This window comes from Acartia tonsa, chromosome 4 (genome assembly GCF_053477335.1).
Source record: "Acartia tonsa isolate MP-2025a chromosome 4, ASM5347733v1, whole genome shotgun sequence".
Taxonomy (NCBI): domain Eukaryota; kingdom Metazoa; phylum Arthropoda; class Copepoda; order Calanoida; family Acartiidae; genus Acartia; species Acartia tonsa.
The window spans coordinates 56,704,397-56,716,445 of record NC_137263.1 but is presented as its reverse complement, the minus strand read 5'-3'; the positions used below and the strand labels follow the sequence as shown (position 1 = coordinate 56,716,445).

At 36.7% G+C, this 12,049-nt stretch overlaps 1 protein-coding gene across 1 annotated transcript in view; it reads right to left on the bottom strand.

The window, feature by feature from the left end:
• Positions 1-1,964, bottom strand: part of LOC145315565 (uncharacterized) — a 50,923-nt gene extending 48,959 nt beyond the window's left edge. Inside the window, exons 1-2 of the mRNA XM_080155547.1 lie at positions 1,682-1,964; positions 326-346 (exon numbers count right to left, since the gene is read on the bottom strand). Of these exons, the coding sequence (XP_080011673.1) occupies positions 326-346; positions 1,682-1,844 (184 nt within the window). The 5' untranslated portion in view covers positions 1,845-1,964. The remainder of the gene's footprint in view (positions 1-325; positions 347-1,681) is intronic.
• Positions 1,965-12,049: the final 10,085 nt, after the last annotated feature.

Below are 12,049 nucleotides of genomic sequence, written 5' to 3'. Positions count from 1 at the left end.
TTGCTAAGCTTGTATAGCATATCATCTAAGAGAACCACTGAACCTTTATGGTTGTACCATTAATAGAATTACCTTAGTGAGCTGAGCTATTTTCTTACTAAGCTTGTATAGCATATCATCTGAGAGAACCACTGAACCTTTATGGTTGTACCATTAATAGAATTACCTTAGTAAGCTGTGCTATTTTCTTACTAAGCTTGTATAGCATATCATCTGAGAGAACCACTGAACCTTTATGATTGTACCATTAATAGAATTACCTTAGTGAGCTGTGCTATTTTCTTACTAAGCTTGTATAGCATATCATCTGAGAGAACCACTGAACCGCCCCTGGCAGCGCCATCTTCATTAAGGGGAAAGATAATTAGTTTTTTAGTATGGCCTCGAAACCGATTTTATCCGCTGGATTAGAACCGGTTCTTGGCCATTGAGAAATATCATGTATAAAATCAAATAATTGACAACTTTCCACGAATATTAAAATTGTTACCATAAATTAATACCAGTTTTTTTAGCACGGCTGTTCGGGTCCTAGTGGTTAATGATACTGGTTTTAATCTTATGATTTTTTATTTAAATTTCCGCGTAAAGCTGTCTATAATACGATGCATTGAATAAATATTATCAACTTTAATAATAGCTGTAGGATATAAGTGGATATATTGACGGGTAAAATTTGTCGTCAATTTAGCTTAATAATATGGACCTTCAGTTTGTTCTTCCAGTAGGAGGGGAGGGAATGGGAAAAAGGAGGTGGAAGGGGGGTTTCATTATTTAACTCAGCTGCGAGAATCACTTTATCAGAGTACAAGAAAATCTGATGCAACATCCAAGTAATAATTTATCGATTACTGAAATTGTAATCCTTATACTAAAGTAACAGGATGTCTGTGTGTCTGTCTGTGTGTCTGTCTGTGTGTCTGTGTGTCTGTACCGAAGGATCTCACTAACCGCTGAACCGATCGGGTTCTCCTTAACAGGGTAGCTTCTCATAAGTCCCGGGAAGGTTTATAACTATTTTGGGGGAGGGTACCACCACCCTCCCAAGAGAAATGACAAAAAAATCAAAAAAATTTCAAATTTAGAGGAGACTTCAACGTCAAATAAGGTGGTATCGTACATAAAAAATTAACTTTAACAAACAACAACATTTAAAGTGCCACTAGAGGCCTCTAGGGGCGTAGCCGCTAGTACTAATAAAAGCACCGGGATGTTTATATGTCTGAACGTACATATTTAATTGATGACTAGCGGTTGTACCCCTAGCATCTAGGGGCTCTATATTAGATGAAACCAAACCAAGTCTTATATAGAAATTAAATAGCCTAATATCTTCTCAGGAACTATAGGAACTTTAGAGGAGAACCATATCGGTTCAGCGGTTAGCGAAATCCATCACTACCGACAAAAAAAGCTTACTACTTTGTTTAGTAGGATATACGGCAGAGCTTCTGAAGGATAATAAAATCCTTTAGTTTAGTCGTATGATATAAAGTAGTAAGGTTTTTGTCTTTAGATTTAAATAACTGCTGAACCGTTTAAGTTCTCTATTTTAGAGAAGCTTCCTATTGACTAAGGGTTGGTTTTAGGCTATTTTTCCGCCCACCGTTACACCATATAATAAGAACCCCTAGATTTCTACTAGTAAATTAAGTTTTAGTTAACAATTTATCTTTTCCTTGGTTAAACCCGCCACCAGTGCTACTCGCCGTACTGGCCCGCCGGTCCCCGCCGCCGTTCATCATCCTGCTAACACCGCCATCTTTATCCCTGTGCGGCGGTACAGGCGGGGGCGGGTGGTCACCGCCTTGGTGTGGCGGCGGTTGCGGCATATTTTCCGCCATTTTTGCGTTACTAACTTTTGTACACTTTTTCAAAAAAGGCTATTTTAACAAAAACTTAAATTTTTAATGACTTTTTTTTACGTTTCGAAATGCTTAGAACTTTTGTTTTAACTGCCTCAAAGTCTCGTCTGTCTGTCGGCTTTCAAATGCCACAATTTATAGAAATAGCCAAGGGGCATACAAAGTAACAAAAAAATGAAAATAGCTAAATTTAAAGACTCACAGATTTTTTTTGTACGTGGATATTTTGGCAATTTAGCTTGCTAACGTGGAACTCATTTATTAATCAGTTCGTTCATCCAGTAGGAGGGGAGGAACGTTATTTTATCCCGCTACAGATTTCATTTTATTAGAGAACATGAAAATCTGGTGTAGGATCTAAGTAATAATATATCCAATTCTTAGATTCCTTTTATATTTTGCCAAAATTATTATATTTAAACTAAACCTAGACATTAAATAAATTTTATAGTTGTTTTCATACATTTTAAAATGATGTTAATTTTCAAAATCTATATTTTTGCTATTTTCCGAAATTAGCTAGAACATAGAAATACCATTTAAGCTTTCTTTTCCTACTCTAACTATGTTCTATATATGTGCTTTCCTAGGATAACGCATAACTTTATTTTCACTATTTTTTTCAAAGTGTAGCTGTTATATAATTTAAGTATGTTTGTATGTCCGTTTATCATAAGCTTTTTTCTATTTTTTGTTTTCAGTTTCATAAACCATTGAAAATCCTTGAGGAATAAGACGATGAACGATGATTTATTGTTATCCCCCAATAATGATAAACAAAATGACCCAATTTGTAGATTAGAAAAGATTGTAAACTGCTAGCTTGTACAAAAGTCCAAAAACTTTTGAAGTTTACAAATGACAGAAATAATAAAAACTTTTGGTACCAGAATAATTTACAGCTCATTGTCCCCTCCCTTCCCGCATATATTGATTGTTAAAGTTCCATATATAGCGGCCTGACAACGCTAATCATAACTAAAGACGTTAAAAACTGTTCCTACTGCTGTCCTGTCAGGAGGGCGACATTAATTGTTAAAGTATAGGTCTTGGACTAAAATAGGTGCAACTCATTACCATGCACAGTTGGGACTTCCAGACAAGGGTAATGCAATCAAAAATTTAGTTGTCTGTTTTGTGTTACTTAACCTAACACCCCTGCCACCTGGTGTTTAGACAGAAAAGGAGAGATTTGGCTTAACTTAGTTATCCTGGCTTGTTGGACCTAACGCTAGGTGTCATGGACTGCAGCCTCGACGGTATGAGGTAATTGATAGGTACACATGATTAGTTGGTTTTGTGTCAAGTTTCAACAGGTATAAAACAGGGAGTGAAGGGACATTGAAGTGTTTATTAAACTAGTCCCCAAAGTTTTATAGTTTGGCTTAACAACTTTGGGGACTCTTATTGAATTTTGATTGGTTTGTTTGTTTCGCTATGTGTCTAAACGTTTCATCCACTAAATGGAATCTAAAGAAGGGGTAATTTTGGAATGTACATAATTTATTGACTATTGTGTTATCCCTTTAGATCCCAGAGTTTAAATAATATTATAAAAGCACAAGAACAAATTAGCTATATATTAACTTTTGTATAATTGTATAAATGTAAACTCTTTTACTAAGTATATTTGCGATTACTTTTATTTAATGAAATCTTACAATTTTTAACATGTACAAAACGGCCTGCTTAATTGCTTCAAGATCCATGTCAGATCTATATAGGAAATAAATGTCTATAAACGAGCTCAAGTTTTCCAAGGTATATATGATTAAAACTCATAGTGCTCCAATAATCCATAATAAACTCTCATTGCCCAGAACGATAAGACCCATTATTTTACTTTATTAAAAATAAATTCATTTTTTTCATTTCATGTTGCTATTTACCTTATATTGATGTATTTAATTTCTAATCATAAAAAAGAAAATTTAAATTTATGGTAGTCACGGGATTCCTCCCCACGGGATTCCTCCCACTGGATTCCTCCCAACGGGATCCCTCCCACGGTATTCCTCCCACACGGGACTCCTCCCACACGGGATTCCTCCCAACCGGGATCCCTCCCACGGGATTCCTCCCAAACGGGATACCTCCCACGGTATTCCTCCCACACGGGATCCCTCCCACGGGATTCCTCCCAAACGGGATACCTCCCACGGTATTCCTCCCACACGGGATCCCTCCCACGGAATTCCTCCCACACGGGATCCCTCCCACGGGATTCCTCCCAAACGGGATACCTCCCACGGTATTCCTCCCACACGGGATCCCTCCCACGGGATTCCTCCCAAACGGGATACCTCCCACGGTATTCCTCCCACACGGGATCCCTCCCACAGAATTCCTCCCACACGGGATCCCTCCCACGGTATTCCTCCCACACGGGATCCCTCCCACAGTATTCCTCCCACACGGGATCCCTCCCATGGGATTCCTCCCAAACGGGATACCTCCCACGGTATTCCTCCCACACGGGATCCCTCCCACGGAATTCCTCCCACACGGGATACCTCCCACGGTATTCCTCCCACACGGGATACCTCCCACGGGATTCCTCCCACACGGGATACCTCCCACGGAATTTTTTCCAATTTTCAATTTTTCAGGGTGGGGTGTCCTTCCACACCCCCGTACAAAAAAATTTGAAAATTTTTTTTTTTCATTTTAAAATTTTCGGGGAGGGGGGGTGACCTTCCACACCCCCCCAAAAAATTTTTTTCAAATTTTTTTTTTTTCATTTTAAGATTTTTGGGGGTGGGATAACCTTCCACACCCCCCTAAAAAAAATTTTTTTCAAATTTTTTTTTTTCATTTTAAAATTTTCGGGGGGGGGGGGGGTGACATCCACAACCCCCCAAAAAAAATTTTTTCAAATTTTTTTTTTCATTTTAAGATTTTTGGGGGTGGGATAACCTTCCACACCCCCCTAAAAAAAATTTTTTTCAAATTTTTTTTTTCTTCCATTTTTAATTTTGTTGAGGGTGGGGTGACCTCCAACACCCCCAAAAAAATTTTTATTCAATTTTTTTTTTTTTTTTAATTTTTGGGGGTGGGGTGACCTTCCACACAGGATTCCTCCCAAACAGGATACCTCCCACGGTATTCCTCCCACATGGGTTCCCTCCCATGTTATTCCTCCCACACGGGACTCCTTCTATAAATGTTTCAATTTTTTCCCATTTTCTATTTTTCAGGGTGGGGTGACCTTCCACACCCCCGTAAAAAAAAAAATTTTCAAATTTTTTTTTTCATTTTCAAATTTTTGGGGTTGAGGTGACCTCCCACACCTCCTTAAAAATTTTTTTAAAATTTTTTTTTTTTCATTTTAAGATTTTAGGGGGTGAGATGACCTTCCACACCCCCCTAAAAAAAAAAATTCAAATTTTTTTTTTTTTCCATTTTCAATTTTGTTGAGGGTGGGGTAGCCTCCCACACCCCCAAACAAAATTTTATTTAAATTTTTTTTTCTTTTCATTTTTAAATTTTCGGGGTTGGGGTGACCTTCCACACCCCCCTAAAAATTTCTTTTTCTGTTATTTTAAAATTTTTGGGGTTGAAGTGACCTCCCATACTTCCATAAAAAATTTTTTTCAATTTTTAATTTTTTTTATTTTCGGGGTAAGGTGACCTTCCACACCCCCCTAAAAATTATTTTTTCAAATTTTTTTGTTCTTTTCTGGATTTAAAATTTTTTGGGGTGGGGTGACCTCCAACACCCCCTTAACTTTTTTGTTTTCAAATAATAAAAAAAATTTTAAATGGCAAAAAATATGAAAATTTAAAAATTTTTCAGGGGAATGTGGGAGGTTACCCCATCCCCCTGAAAAGTTTAAAATTTAAAATGGAGGAAAAAAAAATTTTTAGGGGGGTGTGGAAGGTCAGCCTACCCCCGAAAATTTTAAAATGAAAAAAAAAAATTTGAAAAAAAATTTTTTTTTGGGGGGTGTGGGAGGTCACCCAACCCTCAACAAAATTTTAAAATGAAAAAAAAAATTGGAAAAAAAAATTTTAGGGGATTGTTGGAGGTCACCCCACCCCAAAAAATTTTAAATCCAGAAAAGAAAAAAAATTTATAATTAAAAATTTTTTTTAGGGGGGGTGGAAGGTCACCTTACCCCCAAAAAATTGAAATGGAAAAAGAAAAAAAATTGGAAAAAAAAATTTTTAGGGGGGTGTGGAAGTTTATCCCACCCCGAAAATGAGAAAAAAAAATTTGAAACAATTTTTTATGGAAGTGTGGGAGGTCACTTAAACCCAAAAAATTTGAAAATGAAAGAAAAGAAAATTTATGGAGGTGTGGGAGGTCACCCCAACCCCAAAAATTTAAAAATGAAAGAAAAAAAATTTTTAGGGGGGTGTGGAAGGTCACCCCACCCCCAAAAATTTAAAAATAATCAAAAAAATTGCATAAAAATTGAAAATGGAAAAAATAATTTGAAGAAAAAAAATTTTTTAGGGGGGTGTGGAAGGTTATCAACCCCCAAAAATCTTTAAATGAAAAAAAAAATTTGAGAAAAAATTTTTTTTAGGGGGGTGTGGAAGGTTATCCCACCCCCAAAAGTCTTTAAATGAAAAAAAAATGTGAAAAAAAAATTTTTGGGGGGATGTGGAAGGTCACCCCCCCCCCGAAAATTTTAAAATGAAAAAAAAAAAATTTGAAAAATTTTTTTTTAGGGGGTTTGGAAGGACACCCCACCCTGAAAAATTGAAAATTGGAAAAAATTTAAACATTTTTAGGAGGAGTCCCGTGTGGGAGGAATACCATGGGAGGGAACCCGTGTGGGAGAAATACCGTGGGAGGTATCCTGTTTGGGAGGAATCCTGTGGGAGGGATCCCGTGTGGGAGGAATTCCGTGTGAGGTATCCCGTTTGGGAGGAATCCCGTGGGAGGTATCCCGTGTGGGAGGAATACCCTGGGAGGTATCCCGAGTGGGAGGAATTCCGTGGGAGGGATCCCGTGTGGGAGGAATACCGTGGGAGGTATCCCGTTTGGGAGGAATCCCGTGGGAGGGATCCCGTGTAGGAGGAATACCGTGGGAGGTATCCCGTGTGGGAGGAATTCCGTGGGAGGGATCCCGTGTGGGAGGAATACCGTGGGAGGTATCCCGTTTGGGAGGAATACCGTGGGAGGGATCCCGTGTGGGAGGAATTCTGTGGGAGGGATCCCGTGTGGGAGGAATACCGTGGGAGGTATCCCGTTTGGGAGGAATACCGTGGGAGGGATCCCGTGTGGGAGGAATTCCGTGGGAGGGATCCCGTGTGGGAGGAATACCGTGGGAGGTATCCCGTTTGGGAGGAATCCCGTGGGAGGGATCCCGTGTGGGAGGAATACCGTGGGAGGTATCCCGTTTGGGAGGAATCCCGTGGGAGGGATCCCGTGTGGGAGGAATCCCGTGGGAGGGATCCCGTGTGGGAGGAATCCCGTGTGGGAGGTATCCCGTTTGGGAGGAATCCCGTGGGAGGAATTCAGTGGGAGGAATCCCGTGTGGGAGGAATCCCGATGGAACCTAAATTTATAATAGGATAAATTTAAGAAAACTATGTTTTAAAAGAATTCGATTGTGGCGACATTTTGTGTGTTCAAATATTAAACTAAAATTGTAATAATCATCATTAACCCTTTGGTGATGGTAATGTAAAGAAAAAAATATAATTTAAAAAAATCTTTTAAAAATCATTTAAATTATTAAATATTTACTTTCTTTTAGATAGTAATGCCGGGTGAGGAAAATAGATTTATTGAGAAATAGATATGCATATAGAAAACTAGCCAATAGGGAGATAATTATATCGAGCCAACTCTAGTATATATATACTAGCGGCTTCGCCCCTAGCCTCTAGGGGCTTTGCCCAAGAGGTGATAAAAAAAAATTATTGCGAGAGACCATAAAGGACCATGGAAACTCCTTCAAAAAAAAAAAAAAAAAAAAAAAAAAAAAAAATGGGGGGGGATTGGCGAGAAAATAGCTTAAAACCACCACAGGACCAATAGGTAGATACCCTGAAGAGTAGAATCCGATCGGTTCAGTGGTTACCGAGATCTTAAGGGACAGACAGACAGACGGACGGACAGACGGTCAGACGGACAGACGGACAGACAGACATCGTTCTACTTTGTATTATAGATATTTTTTGGGGGGGGAGGGAAGTGAAGACACCCTCTCCAAAAATAGTTTAAAACCTTACCAGGATCTATAAGAAGCTCCACTGTAAAGGGGAACAATATCAGTTTAGCGGTTAGCGAGATCCTTCGGGACAGACAAAAAACGCTTACTACTTTATATAATAGGATATATATATATTCTGTTCTAAGCCGATTCGCGATTATCCTTACTTTTTGGGGGAATTCCAAAGTTATTTTTTGTTTAAGATTCACAGCATAATCTTTAGTTTTAAAAACTGAATATTTTACAGTTTTAATATTTTACAGTTGGGTTCAATTTTATTTATGGAAGTGTGATTATATTTATGCAATTTCAATAAAAACACCACCCTTTTAAAGACTTTTGAAAGAGTATGAATTTTGATGTTTTTATTTTCAATAAAAAAAAATTGGTTTAATGAAATAGGTGTTTAAATGAATCCTTTAATATAAGTTTTTTTTGTCTGAATTTAAAGATCCCGAAAATGGCCGATTTGAATAGGTTTTACATTTTAGGGAAGCTTTACAAATATCTTGGTGGTGGTAAAAAGTAGTAAGTTGTGTTTCTTTTAAATTACTAGCTGCTGCACCTCTAGCGTCTAGCAGCTCTGTTTTCAAAGGGAAAAAAGGGAGCAGAAAATCATCTTAAGGCCTTGATCTGAAATTAAAACAGCCTAAAACCATTCCTGGACCTTTGTGAAGCTTCCCTAATAAGAAGAACACAGCCAGTTTACTTGTTATTGAGATCTTAAGCTTCAGACAAAACATCCTTACTTACTTACTCTGAGATGAATTCTTAAAAAACTTTAGCCCCACTAAAATCAGTGAGGCAAACTAAAAATTTAGAGGGGATAATTTTGCCCCAATAAAATTTTTGTGGGGCAAAAGTTTTTTTAAGAATTCACCTCTGGTTTAAGTTATGTTTTAATTCTTAAGCAAGGGGAAGGCAGCACCTCAGCCCAGCTTATACCAATAACGAAATTAATTTGGGAAAAACTCACGGAACTTATACGTGTTTTTTAGCTGTTGTTGGGGGCAACACATCGTAAAATTGACGACCTCTCCATTTGCCCCCCAAATATTATATTAGTTTTATTTCACTTGTTGGTTATACCTTATACCTGACCTCAACCTCAAATTTAAAACCGCTTGGGTGCAAAAAAACAACGAAAAGATGGATTGTATTTTTAGTAACAGGTATAGACATCCAGTAAATTTTAAAGCCATAGTCTATGACGATTTCAATGAGGCTTATATGCGGATGCCAAGCTATGGTGTAATAGATAACAATTCTGTAATGCAATTAATAATTATATTAAGAAAAGCAAAACTCTATTAAATGCACATGTAGTTTACATTTTTACATGAATACTGTCAAATTTAAATATATACGGCATGGGTCTAAGTGTGTTAGAGCACACACACTCACTCACTCACACACACAAACACACACACAAACACACACACACACCAACGCACAGGCTTACACATATCTGTCATTCACTCTGACCGCTCTACTAGCCGTCAGGCCCAGCACGACAAATTTGCTAGGATGTAGTACGAGGCAGTCATATCGTTAGTTTCAAAAACTAATTTACGGCTTCAAAATATTAAAATTGGTGCCAAATATTGCTAAATTCCCTAATTTTCATACTGGGGGTTAAACGTGTGAAAGAAAGGGGTTAAATAGGTATTTGATAAATATTGAAATAGCTATACATTTTCATACGGCCAGGATATCGTTGTAAATCACTAATTATCCCTTTCAAAAACTTAGCTAGACCGTTTAATTTTATTGGGCAATTTGAGTTTTTTAAAAAATATTGGATTTCTCAAATAAATTAGCATGTTCATATGATCACGGAACCTTCGCATATTACAAAAAAAAATTTCTAGCTAAAGTTTTTTTTTGTTGAAATGTACATGAAAAAATTTAAATAGATATAAAATTTGTATAATAGATAAGATTTTTAACACTGAAAGGTTTTTTTACTTAATATGCACGTCATTATAAAGTATAAACATTGTTTACTGAAGCAAAATGTTGTCCAGATTAAATAGTGATTGTCAAAGAACCACTTTATCTTGTTTGACTTGTAATTTTACAGTTCGTATTTGTAAAGTAGCGGCACTGCAGAAAAAAAATTTATCTTCAGTTAAAATTTCCCTCCTTTTTATGAGGTTCTTATGATAATACTCCACTGTAACTTAAGAAGGGGTCATCTTAAACGGGTCAACATATGGGAGAGGGAGAGGATTAAGAATAAAATGAGAGATAAAAAACAAGGATGATAACTTCCTTAAAAGCAAAATAGTAGTACAAACAAACATTAACACTTGTATTTTGTCTGTTGTTATAACTGAATAATCAGAATATAAATGTTTAAGTAAAAACAAAATTATAAGTGAATATTTGGAGTTGCTATGCTTTCTAAATTGTACAATAGAAAAATACTAACATGCCTAAATTCTAAAAAATCTATCAGTTCCAGATGTACAGACGGACGGACGTGCAACCAACCCCAATTATAGAAAAGAAAATTATGATAAGAGATATCAGTAAAGGACGGAGCGGCCTTGATTATAGAAAAGCTTCGCTTTTAAAATTGGTCCTTAGAAACACATTCTTACAAAGGTATATCTAACATTGTCTCACAAAAAAGTTAATTTTTAAAAGCGAAGCTTTTCTATAATTAGGGTCGGTCCGTCCATACGTCCGTCCGTCACTCCGTACGTCCGTCCGTAACAGATAGCTTTTTTCGTTAATTTAGGCATGTTAGAACTGTCCTATCGATTTCAAACTTTGCATAGTGATTCCTGCAGTAATTAGGTAAGATTTAGAAAGCGTAGCAACTCTATAATCAATTTTACATCGACTCTTATACATTTATAATCTGATTATTCAATTTTGACACTACAAGTGTTAATGTCTGTTTGTCCTACCAGTTCAGCGCTTCGCTTTTATGGATGTTGTCATCCTTGTTGTTTCTATAAATGCTCATATTTAAACTTCCTATTGTATAGGATTATGGGGGGTGGGGTGTGTTCACAGGGTTTTTTAACCCCCCCCCCCCCTCCCATATTCAATTGAATATGATTTACTTTACAAGGCATAGGAAAAAAACAAGCCGTTCTTATTTTCTCTGCTCCCTTCCTGAACTACAAATGAATTCTTAAGAGCAACTTTTTTTATGGGGGGGGGGAGGGAGATTAGAATATAGAATTAGTTTTTTTCTTCGGCACCTCGGGGCCAAAAATACTGGTTTTAATCTTATAATTGTACATTCTATATCCGCGGAAAGCCGTTTATAATACAATGAAAGAAATAACTATTATTGTCCATGTTTTACCTTTTACCTTTATTTTGGCAGAAAATAGTAGTAAATCATATTCAATTGGATATGGGGGGGGGGGCAACTCTGTTTAACTTTAGCCAAATAAAGGAAATCAGAGGGTTTATCAACAAGGATGACAACATCCATAAAAGCGAATCAGTAGTACAAACAAACAGTAACACTTGTAGATTGTCAGAACTGAATAATCAGAATAAAGTATAAACAGAATTAAAAGTTAATATTATAAAGTTGTTCCACTTTCTTAATCTATCAGTTCTAGATGTACAGACGGACGGATGTGAAACCAACCCCAATTATAGACGTACGGACCGACTCTTATAATAGAAAAGAAGTTGAGGTTTTGATTTGAGCAAGGGGTCGAACTTGAAACCTTACTTTTAATAAAGCAGAGCTTTTCTATGATTAGAGTCGGTATGTCCGTCAATTACGGTTAGGTATGTCCTTTAAACAGTATTCTGTATTTAACAATTTTACAAAAAAAAATGACGTATGATTTTGTCAAAAATAATACATTTATAAGTCCAAGCAAACGAATGAGAAAACGTGATTATAAAACGTTGGGTACCAGTATAATTTACACTTTACAGTCCATTCAATCCCTACTTGCCTTCCGGGTTTTTAAAAATGGACAAACAATGAAATAATATGAAATATATACATGGATATACTGAGAAAGAAAATTT